Below are 24310 nucleotides of genomic sequence, written 5' to 3' on the forward strand. Positions count from 1 at the left end.
CACTAGTTCTCAGCCAGGACAGCCTGTATTGATCACGTGGAAAGCTGCTTGCTTCTAAATGCACAGGGCCATCCCACCACCCTGATTCCAGTATCGTCCGAGACAGGTTTGGGCCCGTGTTGCTGTGTTGAAACAACTTATTTCAGGATTTAAATCCCCCCCTTTCTAGAACAGCAGATTAAAAGATCTCCAGCAGCCCATGAATCTAGTGTACTCACGTATGACCACTGTAAGATATGATTTGATTAAAGAAGACAACACAATAAATGAAATGCATTTATTAGGAAAAAACACTCCAAATGCTCACAAGTAGTTCTTTTGCAATTTAACTGTAGGCCAGGGGACACTTGGCAACTGTACAGGAAAAGGATATCAGGACAGAGTCCATGGGATCTTGCTTATGCCACAAAAGGAGTTTTAAGGCAATTTAATTCAAGGCTGCAAAAACTACATCTATGACATAAGCATTAACTCGGCCCTTAAAACATCCCCAGTACCAAACAATCACTGAACCAGTGGGGATGACAGCCACTGTCCAGGACAGACAGTCTCAGAAGCAATCCGACATGACACCAGGATAGCTGGGGCTGTTCGGAGGCCTCCCTACTAGTTAACACAGATTGGCGCATGCTCTCTGTAGGCCTCCATTCACACGTTTTGATTTCACATAAACATATTACCCTACCCTAGGAGAGCAAATGCACATTAGGTGAGAGAAAAAGAGGACTCTCTATCTCGTACCACGAACAACAGAATTACAGAAAACGCAGGCCCGGATGAGGCCACACTGAGATAGGTTAGTGACTTTTCTAGCAGGCCCCTTACAGGCACTGAGACGAGTCTTAAAAATATGCCGGGGTTAGCTCCGTCTTTCCTTCCGTGGTTACCACCTGGATTAGGCTTCCTGAGCTTGGCCGGTTTTTCCCTGTGATCCAGTCATGGAAGGTTCTAGAACAAAGAAGAGAAGTTTCACACTGTCAAAGCAAAAATCTGGTACATGCTTACATTCACATCAATGGCTTTGGGCGGGGGTGGTGACGGGGAGGCACGGCTGCAGCTGTGAAAAAGCCACTAGGCACAGTGGACACACACCCGGGTCCCCAGTGAGCTCAGTAGCGAAACTCATTCTAACTTCTGAGTGGCAGGACTTGGCACACCTTTACTTTCATATTCGTATGTTTCTGCATTGCTGGAATTCTTTATAACATAGTGCTATGATTTTAAGTGATTAAAAAAGCTTTTAATTAGTTAATTGTAAGAGACAGACATATGCACAATACTTTATACTTTGCTACATTACCTTCTCAGAAATTTAAAAGAAAGAGAAGAAATTCTTTTTTTTTAGCAAACATTTATAAACCACCCACAGCTGTGCCAAGCAATAGATTAAACAGATACAAAAACCAGACTATTACAATAAAATATGATAAATACAGTAATGGGGGCATTTCACGATTCTGTGAGCAAAGGAGCAACTAACCCTGCTTGGGGCAGTTGGGAAGACCCCTTCTAAGAAGACAGCAATTAAAAAGGGCACAACAAATTCCCAAGAAATGACAACAAGCAACTGGTAATTTTTAAAAACAAAACATTTATGATTGAGTACACCATCCACTTTGACAATTCACCAGCTGGGACGTGGGACCTCCTTTAATTGGAAAGCACTCAGGAGTTCTTGGGATATTCTTCAGTACCAATCTCTAACCTTCTAGGCTAGAGCTGATGTTTAACTGTCCCGTCATTCACGTTCCCATGCTGGGGGCTGGACAAGCCAAGGGAAGTACAGGGGCTCAAAAAACAAAGCGTTGCTAAAACTCCCGAAGTCCTGTCATACGTCATGGCCCCATCTCCAGGGGCAGGGCGGAGATCAGCTAGGGAAGGGTCTGAAAGAGACCAGTCCCGTAGGGATGGGGGGGGTGGGTTAGTTACCCATGTTTTAAATTGTCTTACTTCTCCTTCACCCACCTCAGCAGCGTGGAGTGGGTGAGAGAGCACACCCACTAACCATTCTAACCACAGACGGTAAACAAGGTGATGCGCTCACAGACATTTCAAAGCAAACTTTATGCCAACTTGTCTGGTGAGTTTTCAAATGCCACAAATGGGTGAATGCGATTTCTAGAACAAAGGATGCCTGTGACAGCCCACCCTCTCTGGGTCTGTGACTCCGCACAATTCAGACACAGAACCCCAGATATTCTCTCTTGAGTCTCGGTCTTAGATGAATGTCTCCAGTGTTGCTGGGAGCACTGGCCTTTAAAATGAAATTCAAATGCAAGCTTAATTCTAAGCTTCGTTTCTTCCACAACTTCAGATTTTTTTCTGCAAATCAAGCAGTAAGCGCAATTCCTGGCACGGGCAGAAATAACTGTCGTCACGCTGGTTAGGACCACAGGCTCTGCAGCCGCACTACCTGGGTCAGACGCTAGCTCTGCTGGGTGACCTCAAGCAAGTGACTTAGCCCCCTGCCACGCCCCTAAGTCCCCAAACCTTCAACAAGGAAAACAGCACCTCTCTCAAAGAGTTTGCTGTGAGCATTAAATAATAGTTATGAAGTTTAGAATGGTGCCTGGCACATAGCAAAGTTCTATGTGAGTACTTGTTTCAAACATAAAGTACAAGCCACAAATTTCTCCCAGTTTAATTTAAATGAGATTGTAACATCAGGCTAGAAGCACATCACAAACTTTGCAAACATTTCATACAGTGATCAAAGCAGCTGATACTGCGGGGTGAAGTCATCCCCTCAATTCTCTTGGCACACCTGCTCCGTGGGAGCAGAGACCGAGTTTTATTCATCACTCTGTCCCCAGGCCCGAGCACAGCACCTGGCCTGTAGTGGGAGCTCGATGAATACACGCTTACTAAATAGAGGGGTGAGGAACTGGCATCTAGGCAAACACAAAACAGTAAATCAGTTCTTTCTCCGGTGAGCTTTCAAGTGCCACCCATATTCACAAATGGGCAAATAGGGTTTTGAAAACAAAGCCCACTGTCTGCAGGTCTGTGGCTTTGCACTGACCCAGACACGTGGTCCCCAGACCTTCCACCCCGTGTCCTACTCCCCCACAGCCACTCCTCCTTACCATGATAAAGACACAAACAGGAGCTGAGGTTCACTGAGCACTGGCTATGGGTCAAACATTGTGCCAAGGGCTTAGCACACACTACCACATTTAATCCTCCCAACAACTGTTACAGACTTCCTTATACAGACAGGGAAACTGAGGCCTAAAGCTCAGTGTGGCTGGCTGGTGACTGATAGAGCCAGATTCATGTTGGCACTATGGACCCCTCCACTCTGTTGCCCGTCTCCAAGTTCAGCTACCCCCAGACTCCAACTGACATGCCATACATCCTCAGAGGCCCAGAAACCTCTCCAGACCACCCAACTTGATAATCCAAGAGCCGGGCTCATCCTCCAGCCCACAGTGGGCAGAGAACAGGGGCTGGAAGCTGCCTAGTCACTGACATGACTGTAATACTCACTCGACTAGGAATTCTAAGGGTGTCCAGGAGCTGAAGTCCCCCTCCGGCATTGCTTTCCTGTTCATCGGCGTGTCCAGGGTAACCCTGCAATGCACACAGATAAGCCTGTCATTTGTGCAGCACCTGTATAATAACAGGGGCCCCGTCCTCCTTGGCCAGGAAAATGTAAACATGCAGCGTGACCACTGTGAGCCTCTGGCACCGAGGGTGACATTTCCGTGGAAAGATCAGACAGGAGGATAAGCAGAGGGAGACCAGGAAGCTGTCCACATTGACAAAGACCACATCTGAGCATAATTTAATAAAACACTTTGTGACTCACCCTTCAGGCAAGACAAGAACAAAATGCAAGGAGACACATTTTGCCTTTTTTTAAAATAGTCTTTATCGAAGTAAATTGGTTTGTTGTTAAGTCCTCATTCACTCCCTAGCATACAGCAGACTCATTTCTAAGGATCTGAGTGTAATAATATTCCTCTAAATATGGGAATATTGGAATACTAAATTTTTAAATATGTGGCTATTTTCAATGAAACCTTAAGATTTTCAGCAAGAGAATACAGAATTCAGATATGTATGAATTCAGATACGAATTTCCCAAGGGCGGTCCCAATGTCCCTTCATAGGACCACAGGCAAGACATAAGCCCGCGGGTGCTGGAATCCTTCCAGCGAGAAGGAATGCTGCCCCTCCAAAGCAGCTGCCTCCACCTGGGACAGCCGACGGGGGACTGTCTTCCTGATCACAGATAGAAACGCCCCCCACAGCTTCCCATGTCCTCCCACACACCTTCCCCCAAAGTGCCATCATACCCCACAACACGCACACACACAGACCTTACGATGACTTGAAAGACAGAACTACATACAATAAAATAAAATAAAATGTGTAGACTACTTATAAAGGGAGTAACAAGGGTGGGGGGGGTGAGAAAAGAAAGAAACAGGCAAAAAAGACAGACTCATCCCACCAGCCAACCAACCACTCTGGACAGCCCAGGATAACCCAAACCCTGAATGAGTATCGCTACGGCCTGAGTATGTCCTCCCCAAATCCATATGCAGAACACAGTCTGTAATGTGATAGTGTTGAGAGGTAGGGCCTTTAAAAGGCTATAGGTCATGAGGCTCTGCCCTCACGAATGGGACTAGTGCCCTTGCAAAAGAGGCTGGAGGGAGCCTTTTGCCCCTTCTGTCATGTGAGGACACACAGAAGGCACCTTCTGTAGAGGAAGGGGCCCTCACCAGACACCCAATCTGCTGGTGCCTTGATGTTGGACTTCCCAGCCTCCAGAACTGTGAGCAATAAATTTCTGCTGTTCGTAAATTACCCAGTCTAAGGTATTCTGTAGAGCAGCACAAACAGTCTAAGACAAGTATCCTAAGGGCCTTTGGTGAATTTCAGAGCCCAAGGTGATGGCACACACAAGCTCCTAATGGAAAGTGACTTTCAGACAGACATTAACCCTTGGCAGTGGGGCAGAGGTGAGCAGCTGCCGGGAGACCCCCAAGTACTTACGGAAGCACCGCGACTGCGGCAGACCCTGGTGGCAGGCCGCTGTTCTTCCCGGCGAGACTCTGGCAGAGCTGGTGGACGGCGCTCTTGGCCATGCCATACCCGATCATCCCTGGGAAACGGGGAGAAGACAGCTCGGTGACCACTGGCTGCCAGAGAGATGCAAGGACATGTAACCTTCTTCTGAGTATCTCTGTTCCCCAAAAACTTGTAAACAGCCGCGCCTGGCTTCCTCCTTCAGGCAGGACACCCTCACCAGCCCCAACTGAAAAATGACAGTGAGCAAAGAGAAAGAGAGAGTGGGGACAGGTGGGCAGAAGGTAGGGGCCTCTGGCCAGTTTCCATGAGCACAGGCTTCACAGAGGCCAGCAGTGTATCCAGCATTTCAGGGTCTCAAGGAAGCCAGGAAGAAAAGAAGGATGGACATTTATGGAGAGAAAGCGGAAGGAACATGACATTTCAGGTGCACCGACCACTCACCTACCACTTAATATTTATCACAAAAGCCATGAGATTGATCTTATTTTTATTCTTAGGAAAGCAAGGCTCAGACAGGTTGAGTAATGTGCCCAGGCTCACACACAGACTTGTACCCAAGCCAATCAAGAGGTTAAAGCCCAGGCAAGAACTGGGTTCAGAACCCTTCTATCGCTAACCGCTTATGTGCACCCTGCACACAGAGGTGCTCGATGGGACAGCAACATGGAGCAGCCACTTGGAATGCAGGCTTTGGAGTCAAGCTACACACATTCAAATCCCAGCTCCTCAACTTACTGCTAAAGAAATCCTAGGCAAGTTCCCTACATCTCTCTAATCCTCAGTTGCTCATCTGTAAAATGGGCTTGGGCTGTCTTCCAACACTAACAACCTAATTCTCTAGACACCAACTGGGCATCCAACAATTCACCTCCAACTCCAGGTAGTTAGTGTCACATTCCACAGATTTCAGGGCCCAGTCCCGCAAGGGTGCCCCTACTTCAGACCCCAGGCACAAGTCCCTGGATACCTGTACTCTGACCAACCAGCTCTAAATCAGGGGTTCTCACCCTCTTCAGGTTCAATGGTCAATTACTGAACCCTCTTTAGGTTCGATAATGAGCTCGAATGGCTCAAAGAACTCAGGCAAACACTTTACTTACATTTACTGGTTTATCATGGAGGAAACAACTCTGGAACAGCCAGGTGGAAAGATGCACAGACAAATTAAGAAAGGGGGTGGCCAGGGAGCTTCCATGCCCTCTGCAAGCAGACAGCTCTCCCCGACAACACTCCCCCAGCACCGCCAAGTGTTCACCAACCCAGAAGCTCATCGAGAGCTTTTACTGGGCTTAATCTCCAGCCCCGCTTCTCTTCCAGTTCCAACCCTCTTACCATCTGGTCCTCCCAGGGAGCAGCCCCATCCTAGGCTATCTAGGGGCCCTACCCTAAGTCACCTCAGTAGCATAAATCACAGGTGACCCAAAGGGGCTCATTGTGCATAACAAAAGAGCCCCCCCTCACTCAGGAAATTCCAAAGAATTTAGGAGCTCTGAACTAGGAACCAGAGAAAAGGACCAAATACATTCCTTATTCTAGCACTGGAGGATAAAGTATTGAATTCTGGGTATATCCTTGGCACAGGATAGGTTCTCAGTGAATGTTTCCCATCAAATTAATAGAAGTAATGAGGACTGAACTCTGATATTCTTTGCCCAAAAAATTCCTTTCTAAGGGGGCCTGGTGAGTCATGCCTACAAGTGATAAAATCTCAGTAAACAGGCTTTTATGATGTGGTTTACTTCCCACCCTGAAGCCAGTATAGCACCACATAAAAGACAGAAGACCCTGTCTTAACTCAAGCATTCCTTTCTGCTGATTCCTGTTCTTTTGGACAAGGCCTAACACTTTCAGCCAATTGTCAACTAAAGTATCCCTAAATCCACCTATGACTTGAAAGCCTTCGCTTTGAGATGTCCCACCTCTTCTGGCCAAACCAATGTATGCCTTCTGTGTGTTGATTTATGTCTTTACTTCTAATTCCTGTCTCCCTGAAATGTATAAAACCAAACTGTAACCCAGCCACACCGAGTCCACTTGCTCAAGGCTTCTTGGGTGTGGCTCCAGGTCATGATCCTCAAATTTGGCTCAGAATAAACCTCTTTAAGTTATTTTACAGTTTGGCTTCTTTACCGTTGACAGTAACATGCCTTAAAATCCAACTACTTGGCTACATGTCCAGGTTCTGTTGCTTGAGAGCTGACTGACTCCAGGCAAGGCTATTTAACCTTAGGATCCTTGGTTTTCCATTCCATAAAATGGGAATGACAACCCCAAATCCTAAGGGTAATATAAGGATCAAATAAAATACCGTAAAGGCCCTTAGCACAGTGCTGAGCACTGAACGCTGAGCGGTTAATCCTGGTCATTACTGTCATTCACAACTTTGGTGGAGTCACTGGCAATTCTTTTTCCTCAGATGGCACTAAGGAATAGAGAAAAGTGTCCTGAACACGAAATTCAGAAAGTGGGGGCTCTAACTCCTGCTTTACCAACCACCAGAAAAATCAAAGATTCCCCGGGCCCGTTCTTCTATCTGTAAATGGCAGTGGCAGTAACACAGGGATAAGGCAGGAAAGGAAGGAGCGAGGCTGAGTGCGGCCGTCTCGGCCCACACCAGACCCTGACCACTCTGCACGAGGAAGTCGCCAGCAAGTGGCGGGTTGGGACCACCCGAGGATGAATGAATTACTAAGCTGGATGCCCTACAAACAGTGTGTGCTTGCCTTTCTGTGACAGCAGTTTATGATTAACCTTTATGGCCTGACCACAGAAAATGCTGGTCATGTACAGCTGTCTCCTAATGGGGTTTTTGAACATTTAAAAATGTTACCATTGCCCCGTAAGGGGTCCCCCTCCTGTTTGGGAAAGGACCCCTACTCTGCCAATGGAGTAGGATCTGTTGTCTGTCTCTATCTCAATAAACTTTCTGTCGCTAGTTGCCTCGCTCTACAATTCTTTCCAGCACAGAGCCAAAACCCACTTTGCGAGTTCAGGGAGCCTTCCTCCCTTCACTGGGGCACCCCTTGCATCAGTAGCTCAGATCTCCATTTATTCTCAAGGCTGTGCTGAGGATCAAAGGAGACCGTATCCAGGAAAGGGCCTTGGAAACCATGGAAGGTGCACATAGGATCTGACCCTGACAGGGGAGCCCAGCCTGGTGCATGAGGGGCGTTGCTAAGCGCCTCTCCTGGGAGATGTTCTCCCAGTGACTGGGCCAAGAAGGATGTTTTTCCCACACTCTCCTACCCAGCTTGTTGTCATTCACATTATAATGCCTGATCCCTCTCCTTATCAAGCAGGCATCTGCTGCCTGTTAGGGCATCTCTTTCCTTATCAGGGATGGGAGGAAAGCCTGTTTACTCTGTCATGACTGGGATGGTGACAATACCGGCCTTAGCACTATCATGCCCCCCTGCTGACCCTCTGCTACCTACAAAGCCCGCACCTGGAAGGGGGCCAACAGGGTCTACCTGCTCCCAGGCATCAAAACACCACTTAAGACCAGGCGTGGTGCCTCACGCCTGTAATCCTAGCACTTCCGGGAGGCTGAGGCAGGAGGACTGTTTGAGGCCAGGAGTTTGAAAACCTGGGCAATAAGAGACCTCACCTCCACAAAAATAAAAAAATTAGCCGGGCATGGTGGCGCATGCCTGTAGTCCCAAATACTCGGGAGGCTGAGGCAGGAGGATCGCTTGAGCCCAGGAGTTGGCGACTGCAGTGAGCTATGATTGCACCACTGCACTCATGCCCAGGCAGCAGAGCAAGATGCCAAAAAAAAAAAAAGACCAAAAAAACCCCACTAACCCCATCCTATGTCAGCCTCTTCTATTTGGGAATCCTTGACTCAGTGTTAGAAATATAAAGAAATGCAAGGCAGCTGCCTGGAGGAGGGGCACGGCACACCAGAAAGAACCCAGGATCTGGAATTCAAGGTCAGGCCTTCACACCCAGGATTCCGCACCACTGTGACCTGGGCAAGCAGCTCTTTCACCCTCTGCTTCATCTCTGCTAAATGGGGGACCAACAGCCTAGTCTCAGGGTTCCCTGAAGGCAACAGAAACATGGCACAAATGCTAACAGGCTCTTTCATTCCCAGAAGAACAGAAGTTCTACAGAAGCAGGGATTTTCATTGCTTTGTTTACCAGTATATCCCCAATCCCAAATGTGACATTCCATAAATATTTTATTCCTTGATATTAGGAGAGAGCAACAGGTGAGTTCCTCCAGAGCGGGTAACAGAGCTTAATCCAGTGGTGGGCCCACAAAAACTGTGGGAATTAAAGGACAAACTGGGAGCACTGTATCATTAAAAGTATGTAAATGCTTCCCAGTAACTCATTAGTTTTTCAATATTCCAGACAAACTAACTTTTAAATAATAACCTACGATGAAATGAAAAGAGCAAGGCACAGAAAAGTCTCTACAGATCCATTAAATTGTGGTGGTTGTTTTCTTAAAACATGTGAATATACAAGTAAGTGTGACGTGTGTGCACAGCAGAACATGCACACAATACTTCCAGAAGGACACGTGAGAAGCCTTAACTGTGGCTGGGCCCGGGAGGCAGTGCTGCTCGGATCAGGGTTTCCAGTAGGAGGGAGTCTTGGTATTTCTTTTAGCACCATGTGAACTTTTACTACATGCACTGGTTAGTTTTACAATTCAAAAACCAATTAATAAAATTATTCAAGTAAAAAATAATTCATTGCCTCTTACCTTTTCCCTTAAGCTCTACTTATTAAAGTCCTACCTATCCTTTTCCGAGACCCTGCTCGAATCAGTCCCTTCACAAAACCTTCCCAGACGTGAAATCACCTCTCCCTTCTGCTCCCACAGCGCGTTTTGCTCAGACCCTAATTCAGCACAGTCTTCTGCACCTCTGCTGCCAGAGCAGGCACTTAACACGATTACTGAGTCAATCAATCCATTTATCATTCAGACCAATCTGCTACTAACTAGCCCGGTGGTCTCAGACAAGTCACCTAAAATCACTGGACTCTGGTTTTCATCTCTGTAATCAAGGGACAATGATAGCACCTACTTTACAAGTACCTCTGGTGACAAAATAAGCATATACAGAATTTGGCCCAACAAGCCTAGCACCTAGGAGGTAAATCCATAAAAATATTTCTATCTTTTTAATAAATTTACAGAGGTACCATTGAAATACAATAAACTTGAACATGTTTAAGGTGTACCATTTGAGCAAACTTTGACACACATATACATGCTACCTATTAGTCTTCCTTTCCTCCCACTATTCAATGAATATTTACTGACTGAAGCCAGGGATGCTTCTTAGTAGGGTATGTTTCCATCTACCCCTCAGGCACCAGAGGCATATGGCAGGATGGGGTCTCTCTCCTCTGTATGTTCCCCCGCGGGACACGCCACTGCAGCTGCTCACTAAACGCTGCTATCACAGCAATAAGAAAGAAATGGAGGCCGGGCACGGTGGCTCACACCTGTAATCCTAGCACTCTGGGAGGCCGAGGCAGGAGGATCACTCGAGGTCAGGAGTTCGAGACCAGCCTGAGCAAGAGCGAGACCCCGTCTCTACTAAAAAAATAGAAAGAAATTACAGGGACAACTAAAAATATGTAGAAAAAATTAGCTGGGCATGGTGGCACATGCCTGTAGTCCCAGCTACTTGGGAGGCTGAGGCAGAAGGATCACTTGAGCCCAGGAGTTTGAGGTTGCTGTGAGCAAGGCTGATGCCATGGCACTCTAGCCCGGGCAACAGAGTGAGACTCTGTCTCCAAAAAAGAAAAAAAAGAAAGGAATGGATAATCACTGTAAACCTCTCCTCCTTTTGAACCACTATTCCTTCTAGAGGCTAGCAGCCTCCTTCAAACCACAGCTGTTGAAAGAACAATAGCTGTGGAGGCATCAGAAGTCCAGGGGGGGATGCAGGGAATACAGCCCAGCCGAGGAACCAATCACAAAACTGCATCAACAACCTCAAATTGCAAAAGAGAGCCCAGGCCTCAAAAAGTTATTTAGAAGCACAAGAATATTTCACCATCGCTGGCTTCTCTGTTTAATCCAAGGGCAGGAAGCCAGTAATAGTCTAAAAAGATAACAAACTCTTCAGTGATTAAATAAACCAGGGCATAAATGCTCATTAATCCGGCCCTAGTCCTCAGCAAAGTCCCAGGGCTCTCTCTTCATTTCAACTGAACAGCACAAGAGCAGGAAATCTGAGGAAGGAAAATAGACAAGCAACCGGCAACCCTAATGGCTTAATCCTACAGAACGACATCTTCCTCGGGCAACACATGGGAGGAGGATCATTCACAAGATATAAAAAAAATTTTATTTTACTGAGAAGGTAAACACTTCCCAATTATAAAATGATCAGTGTGGTCCCTAAAAACTGATTTTCCAGTCACGGAACACAGATGCTTTCATGGTAACCAAAAGTAATCACCATCATTTTAATACAATTTACCCCATGGAAGACAGTCCACAAATACAACCTTGGAAATAAGAGGGTGAGGATTTTCTCAGTACCTTCCTGAATGAAAAACTTTTCATTTTTGAACAGATCGACTTGAGTTTGAGGGACTATTCAGCCTGATTTACTGTTTGCTTTCAAATTACAGATCAATTTCCCAGATTTTTCTGGGGTCTATAGCAAAGTTAAAAGGTCTCATGACTCAAATTAGTTCAACAACATCTAACCTAGGATTTTAAAAATGAACAAACTTATTAACGTCTAAGGCAGGAGCTGGTAAAATCAGCATGGAGTAAACAATAACAATAGTTCACGTTTACTGTTGACTCTGTAATACATTTCTAGGCCACTTACATCACTAAGAAATTTACGAGGCACAGCCACCACATAAAGGAGACATTATTACTTATCCTCATTTTACAGACGACAAAACGGAGGCTCAGAGAGGTTAATTTGCCAAATATGTCACAGTGAGTGGCAAAGCCCCAACAGAAGACCACCCTGTATGGTTCTGGAGCCTGCAACCCTTAATCACTATCCAAAAATGTAAACCAAGAAGGATATACTTACAAACCAAAGGAAAGTAGGAGACCGTTCTGTCCTTTAGGAAAATTAGTCTTTCAGTCCTAGGGTTTTGTTTTTTAAATGTCAAGCTATGACTCATTTCTCTATTTACTTTCTGAAGTCTCTGCTCTGTGTCACCTTTGACAAAAATCAGATCTCAACTGGACAGACACCTAACATGTACAAAGCTTTAATTATTCCAATGTCATGGACTTATAAAATCACATGCTCTAAGATGGAAGAAGAAAATGAGTGGCAAGAAATTGTTAATTAGAGCTTCACAGTTCAGTGAGTTACAGTAAAATCGAGAAGGTAGAGCCAGGTGCAATGGCACACGCCTGTAGTCCTAGCTACTAGGGAGGCTCAGGTGGGAGGATCGCCAGAACCCAGGAATCCCAGACCAGCCTGGGCAACATAGTGAGACCCTGTCTCAAAACAAAAAAAAAAAAAAAAAAAATTGAGAAGGTGCCCAGAGTCTCTACCACCTACTAAAGAGATCCAAAAAGAGCTCCTATTTGTTTAAAGAAGAGTTTAAATTAGGTAGGGGAGGTAGACACTTTCTGCTTCTCTCTGCTGTCCCCTCAACCTCTCACTAAAATACCTTTAGCCCTATCCCAAAGGGAGGGGCATGAGCTGAAATGTATCCCCCCAAAATTCATAGGTTGAAGGCCTAACCCCCAGTATCCCAGAATGTGACTGTATTTGAAGACGTGGTCTTTAAAGATGTAATTCAGTTATAATGAGCTCATGGGGGGGGCCCTAATCCAAAATGACCTGTGTCCATATAAGAGGAGGAAATGAGGGCACAGACATGCACAGAGGGAAGACCATGTGAAGACGGGAGAAGGCAGCCATCTACAAGCCAACGAAAAAGGTACCAAATGAAGGAACCAACATCTTGATCTCAGACTTTTAGCCTTCAGAATTGCAAGAAAATGAATTTCTGTTGCTTAAGCCACCCGTTGGCAGGCCTAGCAAACTAATGCAGGGAGTAAAAAATGCAAAGGAAACTTGGGTCTTCACAATGTAACGGGAAAAGCATACAATCTGGACATGATCAGGGTTTTGACTCAAAGTAAGTTTGCAACTTACTGTATAAACCCAGACATGTTCCTTAACTCTCTAAGTTTTAGTTTCCTAAACTATAAATTGAAAAAGATAATAATAATGCTGACCTCAGTATTAAATGAAAATGTATGTGAAATCTGAACAGTGAATACAATAAGACCTACCATTTATTGGTGCCTGCCATGTGGTGGGCACTTTCTACACATCAACACCTCTGCGGCTTTACAGCTACTCTTCAAGTTAGATATTACTGTCATTACTTCACAATTAACTATAGCAGAAATTTGGTCAGAGAGATCAAAGAATTGGTTCAAGGCCACAGATCTAGAAGAATCCACCCCCAGCCTCTCCTATTCTAAAGCTTATGCTATTTCCAGCTGCTTCCCTAGAACACTTGGATACAATGTGATAATAGTAATAATATGTGTTTATTAACTAATTAATATCTATTAATATTACACCATTCACTCCTGTGAGGATCATGGATAAATTAACCAGATGGGGGAGGTGCCAGATTGCACAGTTCCTTAACCACCATGAACATGAGGACAGATGCAAAAGAAGGAATCAGAATTCCTCTCTCTAAAAAGATTCAGGCTTTAAAGGAAGCAAAATCCATCCATCCGTAAAGCACCGTAGGGGGCAAAGGGCTTTAGTAGTCCTCATCCCACAGAAGAGCCCAGGAGCCCATGTAAGCAAGGTGAAGCTTTCCCATTTCACAGATGGGGAAATAAAGGCTTACCAGGAGTCCCATCCAGGGCGGCCTTCGCACCAGCCAAGGTCAGGAGGCCTCCTTCCTTGAGGTGCTTGGTAGCAAGGTGGCTGGAGATGGTCGACGTCCACACACTCTGCTTCCACATCATGTCACAGTTTTTAAAGAGAGCTGAGTGAGAAAACATGTGGGCTAAGCATTCCCAGGAAAGAAACCAAAAGGCCCAAAAGGCGAGCTCAACACACACAGCTCTACACTCAAGAAGCCTTCCCAGCCCCTCCTGGTCCCCAGGTCCCCAGGTCCCTGTCTACAGCAAGGTCTGATACAAACAGCACGGGGCTCGGTGGTCAGATAGACACGGGTACAAATCCAGGCCATATGATCCTGAGTCTCAGCTTCCTTACATGCAAACTGGTAAAATTTTAGCCAATAACTTTTAGCAAATAAATCTGGAGTTAACTGATTTGCTGGACTGGCTTTAATTCAAAGATTGTTTTACTTTATGAAGGATCAGATTTGTAATAAGAACCTATATGTCTATCTAATACATCAGGTTTTCCCCGTGATAAATATCCAAGGGACTATTATATGGCCACAAAGAGGGCTTTTACAGAGCTACATTTTTTATGGTTGAAAGTTTAACGCCAGCTTTAAAGACTCTTTAAAAAGAGAGCTGAAATAACCATTTCACACTTGTTTTAACTCCCTGGTCTTGCCAGAAACATAAGGAAGAACAATAACATACATCACTCCATCAACAGGGCAACTCACAGGGCACGTGGAACCCCGTGATACAGAGAGGATGGCCAGCCAGGCGCGGTGGCTCACGCCTGTAATCCTAGCACTCTGGGAAGCCAAGGAGGGAGGATCACTTGAGGTCAGGAGTTTCGAGAACAGCCTGAGCAAGAGGAAGACTCTGTCTCTACTGAAAATAGAAAAGATCAGCTGGGCATGGTCACTCATGCTCATAGTCCTGTAGTCTCAGCTACTCGGGAGGCTGAGGCAGGAGGATTGCTTGAGTCCAGGAGTTTGAGGTTGCTGTGAGCTAGGCTGACGCCATGGCACTCTAGCCCGGGCAACAGAGTGAGACTCTGTCTCAAAAAAAAAGGAGAGAGACTAAAAACTACAACATAATATGCAGTGTATAAACCTTGAGTGGAATATGTTTAGGGAAAAAGACAACTATAAACAGACGAGGAATATGGACTGAGTATCATTAACCTTACAGGATTACTGCTAATTTTCTTAGGTATAACAGTTTCATGATAATGTAGAATGGGCTTATTCTTGGGAGATGCATGCTGAAATGCGGTGAGGCATCCACTTACTTTCAGAAGGTTAACCAAACAATACAAAAAGTGCACACACACAAGAAAGCAAGAGAGCTCAAGTGTGGCAAACGTTAACAATTACTGAACCTAGATGAAGGGGTGTAAGGGTGTTCATTGAACTGTTCTTTCAACTTTTCTGGTATGTTTAAAAATGCTCATAATAAAAAGTTGAAAAACGTAATCAGCTTTAGTAAAAGCGCAATTTTGAGTTCTTCTGATCTTCGGAATGATCTCTCCAATTCCTACACATCCCCCAATGCCTGAATAAGCCTTTGAGGCTTGGGCAGAGACCACACTGATTTCATTCTGCGTCCACTTAAAACTTCAAACTCAATGTCCCCCTCTGCACACCGCCTCCACGGGAAATTTCTGCTTCATCTGTAAAATGGGGGAGTTAATCGCTAGCTCACAGACCTATTGTAAAGTTTCTGGGAGATTCACAGAAAAACAGTTGGCCTGACACCTAGTCTATACCCGATCCCTGTTGGCTGGACAAAGAGCAGGGCGGCATGAATGATTAACTCCGGAGGGGACTCACACTTGGATTTGGCACTGCCTCCAGCCCATCCTCCAGCCACGCAAAGAATCGCATCCACCTTCTCATTGCCCAAGAGCTTTCCAACCTCAGCAGTCACCTTGAACACAGGAACAAAAAGATGCATAAACTGTAAGGTAAACCAACACAGGCTACCTCTTTACAGATACCTCGGTTTCTTCTTCTCTTCTTTTTAAGTCAATTTATAGTACCTAGCAATTAACACTTTGAAAATCAGATGGAGGACAAATCTCTGATGAGCATTTTGGACAGTGAAGCCAAACTACATTTCAGTGTGATTTTTATAAAGCAATCTAGACTCTCCTTATAAACATTCTAAAATGTGGGGGCATAAGCACCCCTTGAAACAAAACAATTAATAAAGAAAAACAGGAAAAAGTTTTTAAAAAAATCACCTAGAGGGCCGGGCACGGTGGCTCATGCCTGTAATCCTAGCACTCTGGGAGGCTGAGGCAGGGGAATCGCTCGAGGTCAGGAGTTCGAGACCAGCCTGAGCAAGAGTGAGACCCCGTCTCTACTAGAAATAGAAAGAAATTTTCTGGCCAACTAAAAATATATATACAAAAAATTAGCCGGGCATGGTGGCGCATGCCTGTAGTCCCAGCTACTCGGGAGGCTGAGGCAGTAGGATCCCTTCAGTCCAGGAGTTTGAGGTTGCTGTGAGCTAGGCTGATACCATGGCACTCACTCTAGCCCGGGCAACACAGCGAGACTCTGTCTCAAAAAAAAAAAAAAAAAAAAAAAACGAAGAAAGAAAATCACCTAGAGCTTCACTGCCCACAGCTAACATTCTGGTATTCCTTTCCAGGCTTCTTCACAAATCACATAATCATAATCTAAGATGATCAATTCTATGCTCCTCCCAATTCAAAAATCTCTTTAACTGCAACTCCAAAGAAAATGCCAAAGAAAAATTATAGGAAAACTCAACAGCAAGAAAAAATACAGTCAATGGCAATATGTTGGGAAATATTGAATACATGGGGGTTCATTTTAAAGATTTCTCTACTTCTATGTTTGTTTGAAATTTTAAAGCATTGAAAATATATACATGCCCTCTTGTTATAATTTGTTAAAAGAATAGTCTGGCAAGACAGGTGATTCTGGCCATCGGCCACGACTCTTCCATATTTCTCTGGAATGGCTGTGGTGACGCCTCCCAATGGCTTCATTAAGATCAACCTTCTTAAGACTTAAATCAAGACTCTATCTCTCTCAGCAGCAACATTATATTAGTCTATCACTTCTCCCCGCAATTTTACAACAAAAATGAATGTCATGTTTGTCCAGAAATTCTGAATGGGGGGGGAAGAGTGAAAAGAAATAGGAATTTTAAAAGCTCAGCTTATAAAAACTTAGGCATTTCTCATTCTTTGTCTTAGAGAAGCACTCTATCATCAAGTCTCTGGTGGGAACAACCTCCACATTCAAAAACTCACATGGATACTGGAAACCTGCAATTAACCAGAGCAGAAGAGACACTGAAGAGACATTGATTACAGAGACCACACCTGGCAGGGCTGCTGCGCTCCACACTACCCTTCCACTTAGTTTTGGCTTTTATTCCTTTATTCACATGAAGCTATTCTGCTTGAAGGCAGCTTGGCACAGTGGTTAAGAGCACAGCCATCAAACCTGGCTATGCCACCTACCACCTGCTTGACCCTGGACAAATGCCAGGGCCTTTCTTTGCCACAGCATCCCCATTTTTAAAAGGGGGATAAAATTTGAAACTCTGTTTTCAGGGTGTTAAAAGACTACAAGCATTGATGTAAATAAAGCACTTAGAATGGTGCCTGGCAACTAACGATGCCACATCAGCTTTTACTGTTAAACTCCGTAAGGCCAATCTGTATCATTTAAATATAGGAAACACTAGGACCATATTAAGAAGAGAAAGAACAACAAAAATATACGTTTTGGAGTAAATTATCTGGCTTTTATATTCTAACTTATGTCAAACTGATGCTTCAGAAAGAGCAAATGAGTAGCATAGTTATGCTCAGTTTCATTTTTAACATTTTTAGATTTACACATGTATGTTTTAGAGAGATGGAGTGGAAAGAAATATAAAAAAGGTTAGCTATATGGTGGAACTATAAATGATTTCCCACTTCTTTTTGCTTATCTGTATTTTCTAAAGCATACATGTGTCATTCTTTAAATTTTGAAAATTTGTCATAAAAACAGCCAAGCACCATAACACACCCAGAACTGTTAATTAAGATCACTACAGAAAGCATAACTAAATGAAAAGTAGACCCACTTACAGACCAAGTGGCACCTGAACTTATTAAAGTTTGTGTTAGGAGGAGACTCATGCTCCGAACTCCACCACTAGCCAGCTTGTTGGCCACGTCACTTAGTCTCTGCAACCCTGTCTTCGCAGCTATAATGACCTGCCTGCCTGCCTGCCTCATTGAGTGGCTGGGAAAATATGGTACCTCACACAAAGAATGACATGGAGTTTTCCTTGGGAATGTGGGCTGGAGCATTGGCATAAAACCCATTAAACAGTGAGGTGTGGTCCCTTGCACCTGTAGTCCCAGCTACCTAGGAGGCTGAGGCAGGAGGATAGTTTGGTCCCAGATGCTCAGGTCCAGCCAGGGCAACATAGCAAGACCCATCTCTTTAAAAAAAAAAAAAACAGAGTCCTCTAGGCAGCTCTTTGCAAGGACTCCTCAAGAAACAATATGGAGATACCTTAAACAGATTCAAGTAGACCTAGCATGGTATCCAGCAATCCCATTATTGGGCATCTACCCAGAAGAACAAAAGTCATTCTATAAAAAAGACACCTGCACCCGAATGTTTATAGCAGCACAATTCACAATTGCAAAGATGTGGAAACAACCCAAATGCCCATCAATTCATGAATGGATTAGCAAAATGTGGTATATGTATACCATGGAATATTACTCAGCTATAAGAAATAACGGTGATATGGCATCTCTTTGGTTCTCCTGGAGAGAGATGGAACCCATTCTATTAAGTGAAGTATCCCAAAAATGGAAAAATAAGCACCACATGTACTTACCAGCAAACTGGTTTCCCTGATCATCACCTAAGTGCACATTTGGGAATAACACCAATTGGGTGTCGGACAGAGGTGGGGGCTGGGGGGAAGGGATGGGTGCATACCTACTTGATGAGTGCGATGCGCACTGTCTGGGGAATGGACATGACTGGGGGGGAGAGGGGGAGGGGATGGGTGCATACCTATGTGATGAGTGCGATGTGCACTGTCTGGGGAATGGACACGCTTGAAGCTCAGACTCAGGGGCATGGGGGGGCCATGGGCAATATATATAACCTAAACTTTTGTACCCCCATAATGAGCTGAAATTAAAAACAAAGAGAAAAAAAAAAGATATTTGTACCAACACATCCATCAAATTGTTAACAGTGCTTCCTTCTGGGGAGTAACACTATGTTGGGTTAGGGAGAAAAAGCTGTATTTCATAGTTTACCTGTATATTTCTATAGTTTTATTGAACTTCTTATTTTATAATACGCATATAATTTTATAATTAAAAACAACCTATTTTGTTGGTGTTCATGCTTTGAACTAGGTAACTCCACTTTTTAGAATGTATCCTAAATAATTAGATATGTAGACAAAGATGTCCATCACAGCATTCTTGATAATAGTAAAACACACACAAACTTAAAGGTACAATAAATAGAAACTAAGTAAATTGTGGCCAATTCATAAAATGAAAAATTATGCATTTGCAAAGAGGTTTTTTATGTAATCTGGAGAACCATTTAAGTTTTAAAAAAAGCTGATCATAAAATATAAAATATTAATACAAAATTACCTCAACCTGTAAAAGTAATAACATATACTGTGCACAGGAAAGACAAGAAAGTAGGCCAAAATGTTAACTGTGAGTCAACTCAAAATGATCATATAATTTATATTTGTATTTTTTTCACTTTTCCAAATTTTTCTCAGTGAGCACAAATGGCTTTCAGAATTAGAGAAACAATCATTGAAAAAAAAAGGAAGAACACATAACCAGTGGACACCCCTTCCAAGGGCTCCCCTACCACAGTGTTTGGAGGGCCTTTCTGGAATTACCTGGTCAGCCTGCTCGGTAAATGAGTCTGTCATTTTAACAACGACACTAGCACTGGCCTCTTCATTTTCCACCACATCGATGCTGGCAACCCACTGGAGCGAAGGAGACAATTGCTTTGGTCAAGAGACAGTTTGTCATTCCTTTAAAGATCCACACCCAAAAATGGAGGGAGCGCAGACAGATTAAGACACTTACATGAAATCCCACTAGAGAAAGTAACTAGCAAGTGACCTCTCGCACTCCTTACAGGGACATCTGGCTTTGGCCAGCCTACCCCATAACTGTGTCCCATCCCAGCCCATTCTGCCTCCAAACACTCCGCTTCCTCCTCCTCGCTCACCTTTAAAAGCCAAACTCTGCAATGCTAGAGACCCCAGTGGTCAGCAAAGGATCTGTATGGACCAGATACTAATTATTTTAGGCTTTGCTGGCCATATGGTCTGTTGCAATTACTCAAATCATAGCTATAAATGGGAAAACAAATGGCCATGGCCATTTTCACGATTATTCCCATTTTACCGATGGGGAAACTGAGGTTTGAGGATGTTAAGTAATTGATATGCGGTCACAGGACTAGTAACCCGGGCCAGGCAGTCCCATTCCAGATTCTTCCTTCTGCATTCTCGCTCCCTGCTCCCTCACCCCAGCTCCACTACCTCCCGCTTTGGAATTTTCTCCAGAGTCCTACTGGACTCTGGGCCTGCCGGAGGCCGAGGAAGCACCGCGCACCACCACTCGTCTTGCGGAGCAAAGGCCCCGCACCTAGGGGGCCCGGCGTGCGCACGCATTCGGGGACAGGAATCGACGCGCAAACCCGTGGTTGCACGTGCAGGCGCAGTCAGGGGTGCACAGGGGTCCGCAGCTGCCTGACCAGGCTGCCTCCCAGCTGCACCTGAAAACCCCGTGGTCCCCAAACACCACCCTGCCCGCCGTCCCGGCGGAGACCCGGCAGCGCCCCGCATTACCCAGTTGCGGGCCCGGAACGCCTGCACGCATCGCGAGCCCAGCGCGCCCCTGCCGCCGTACACCAGCACCCGGCGCGCCTCGCCCGCAGCCGCCGCCGCCATCCCGCTCCTCCCGCGCCGATCCCGCAGCTCCGAGTGCCCCGGCCGGAGCGCCCCGCCCCGGCCGCCGACCCCGCCAAGAGGGACCGCGCAGCCGCCGCGCCCCGCTCCGCGCCCGCTGCTGCCGCCTAGCGCGCACCCACGCGTCGGAGCACCGCCACCCGGGGGCCCGGAGCCCGCCGCCCCGCCCCGGGGGCGGTGACACGGGGAAGCCCCGCCGCCGCCCGCCTGCCCGCGGGTAGGAGCTGGGCTCCCGGGCTTGCACGGCTGGGCGGTGGGCGAGCTAGGGTGGAGGGCGGGTGTGCGCGAATGTAGGCAAGCCACCTAAAATATATTTTTGCTCTAAATAAGAAGGCTCTGAAGCCCAACTGCCTCGTCCTACTGTGTAATAGCTGCGTGGCCTTAGCAACATCCTTAACTGCTCCGTGCCTCAGTTTACTCGCCAGTAAAATGGGAGTAATAATGGTCTGTCCTGATACGGTTTGGGGAAGGATTTTAAAAGGTGACAGTAGGGTATTTAGAACAGTGCGTGGCTAAGTACAGTAAATGCTTATTGTTTTGACCACTACTTCTGTTGCAATTCACTGAGCCTCTTAGAGATTGTGAGTTCCGGGCCACTTCCATTTTGGCGGGTGGGGTATATTTAAATCTCTGTTTTGGAGCATATTTAAAAGTAAGAAGTTGCCAAAAGAGTAACACAAAAATTGTAGTATACTATATTTTGGATGTTTACACTTCACAAAGCAATGCTCTTAAAACAAAAAATACCATGAAAATGATTACAAGATTCCTAAAAAATATTAGTTCACACAGCACAGTAGGCGTTTGGTCTGGTAGGGACACAAGTTTAACACTGTAAACCGTTAGTCCTGTCCTTAGACCTCTATAATTGTATGTAAGCTTCATTTAACAAGAATATCAAAGATCTATTTTTGAGCCCAACCAAATAAGCCTTTTTTTCAGAATAATTTTTTAATTTATTTTTTATTGATACGTAATAGATGTACGTTTTGAGGGTGCATGTGATATTTTGATACATTCATATATTTAAAAATCGAATCAGAGTAATTGGGATGTCCATCGCCTTAAACATTATCTTTTCTTTATGCTAGGAACATTGGAATTATTCTCTTCCAGCTATTTTGAAATACACAATAGATTATTGTTAGCTGTAGTCACCCCACTGTTCGATAGAACACTAAGTCTTATTTCTTCTACCTAATTGTATATTTATACCCATTAATCCACACGGGCCTTTTATCACACCCCACCCATCCCCAGTCACAGTTCTCGCATATTCTCCCTGACATATTAGTTCTGCCCATGGCCTATACCTGTAACACAAGAGTTTGTGAACTACAGCACTATTGACATTTTAGACCAGATAATTCTCTGTGACAGGGGCTGTCTGTACATTGTAGGGTATTTACAGCATCCCTGGCCTCTACCCACTACATGCCAGTAGCAAGTGCTGGCCCCTCAGTCATAACAATCAAAAATATATCTCCAGATATTGCCAAATGTCCCCCAGGGAAAAATCATCATTGATTGAGAGCTAGTGCCCTAACATAAATGTAACCTTCTTGATAACAAGATCTGTTATTATACATCTTTATACCACCTCCCACCCACACACAATACACATAGTGCTTTGTACACAGTAGACACAGATGTTGGTAATAAACTTGTTCCAGATAAGGCACACAGAAATACGTCATTGGTGAAGAGGATGCATCCAGCAGCACGTTTTATTGTCAGAAGCTTCATTATCAGAAATAGAATTGCTAGAAGACTGGATGGAGAGAGAGCACCATTTATTTAGTGCCCTCTGTATCCCAGGCACCACACTGAGTGATCTGCATGTGCTATTTCACTTTACTTCACGCAGTAATTCTATGACAGATTAGTAAACTGAGGCATGAGAGCCTCGAACTTAGCCCAGAAGAATAAGAATTTGAACCCAGATCTTCAATAGCTAGAGTTCTGCTTAACAGCACCTCCAATCAGCATGACAAGGCTTTGTTGACAATCAGGTGTTTCCCACAGAGTTTTTCTTTTTTTTTTTTTTTCTGAGACAGAGTCTCACTCTGTTGCCTGGGCTAGAGTGCCGTGGCGTCAGCCTAGCTCAAGCAACCTCAAATTCCTGAGCTCAAGCAATCCTCCTGCCTCAGCCTCCTGAGTAGCTGGGACTACAGGCATGTGCCACCATGCCCGGATAATTTTTTCTATATATATTTTTAGCTGTCCATATAATTTCTTTCTATTTTTAGTAGAAACGGGGGTCTCGCTTTGCTCAGGCTGGTCTCGAACTGAGCTCAAACGATCCTCCCGCCTCAGCCTCCCAGAGTGCTAGGATTACAGGTGTGAGCCACCGCGCCCGGCCCCCACAGAGTTTTTCTAAAAATAATTGCTTCATCCTCCAAAACACCAAAAGTTGACATGATCCATTATTAGGGCAGAAATATGACTCAGTGATATTACACATGTCCTGCTTTCTCAAATCATGCTTAATGTTAAAATAAGAATGTTAACTAACATTATTGATCATTTATTAATGTGCCAAGCAGTCTTCTAAGCTTTCTATATGTATTATGTCATTTATTACCAGAAAAATATTTGCTACTTCAAGGTCATTGTGTTGAAGATGAGCCGTTGTATTTCAAAGACCTGAATTCTAACTCCAGCGCTGATATCCAGTTTTCCTAGTGGGGAAAAATGGTTAGAATAGTAGTACATCCCTTGCTTACCACAAAGGGTTGCTGGAGCATCAGGGGTGATCGTGCATATAGTAAAAGTCTTTTGTACTTGGTAGAGCACCAGACAAGCTTGGAGATACTCTTTTTTATTTTCCTGGAGAGAGGCCACAGAAGTGTCCCCCCATTATAAGGAAGGAAATTGGCATTCCCATTAGCATGTCCCTCTCCTCCAAGTGGGATTCCTGGACCCCTATCAGTTAACAATGCAACTTCTTAGACCCTCCCTAAAGATTCCTGCGACCAAATAAAAAAATGTTACCCTGCCAATTCTGCTCAGTTTTGCTCCCCAAAGGTATGGACAGAGTGGCTCTTACCAATCTCACATGACATTAAGTTGACATTCAGCAGTACAATAAAAGTCAAAATGTAAAAAGCCACAGTGTAAGACGGAAAGTAGAGAATATTGCATTCCTAGTGTCTACAGATTAAAAGGAAAAGACAGATTTTCACTATTAGAAGAGATCAGTACCCCAGCAGTGGGGCTACGATTTACTAACACATGAGGAAAACATTTTTCTGTCCCATTTCAGGTGACATGGAAGGGGATGCAGGGGAGAGGAATGTTAAGTGTTGGGGTCCAGGCTGCCCTAGCAGCCACAAATTGATGACTCTGGTCAGTTCTACCCTGGGCAGATTTAGCCAGTGATAAATCCACAAAGCCCTGTTTACACAT

General features: G+C 44.9%; 1 protein-coding gene across 1 annotated transcript; it reads right to left on the reverse strand.

Moving 5' to 3' along the window:
• Positions 1-263: 263 nt before the first annotated feature.
• QDPR (quinoid dihydropteridine reductase) lies at positions 264-21043 on the reverse strand. The gene is made up of 7 exons (XM_045550428.1): positions 20783-21043; positions 19817-19909; positions 15715-15811; positions 13876-14016; positions 5008-5116; positions 3490-3573; positions 264-948 (listed from the first exon to the last, which is right to left on the reverse strand). The coding sequence occupies exons 1-7, from the start codon at positions 20882-20884 to the stop codon at positions 843-845; spliced, it is 732 nt and encodes a 243-aa protein (XP_045406384.1). The 5' UTR covers positions 20885-21043; the 3' UTR covers positions 264-842.
• Positions 21044-24310: the final 3267 nt, after the last annotated feature.

Source organism: Lemur catta, chromosome 4 (genome assembly GCF_020740605.2).
Source record: "Lemur catta isolate mLemCat1 chromosome 4, mLemCat1.pri, whole genome shotgun sequence".
Lineage (NCBI taxonomy): Eukaryota > Metazoa > Chordata > Mammalia > Primates > Lemuridae > Lemur > Lemur catta.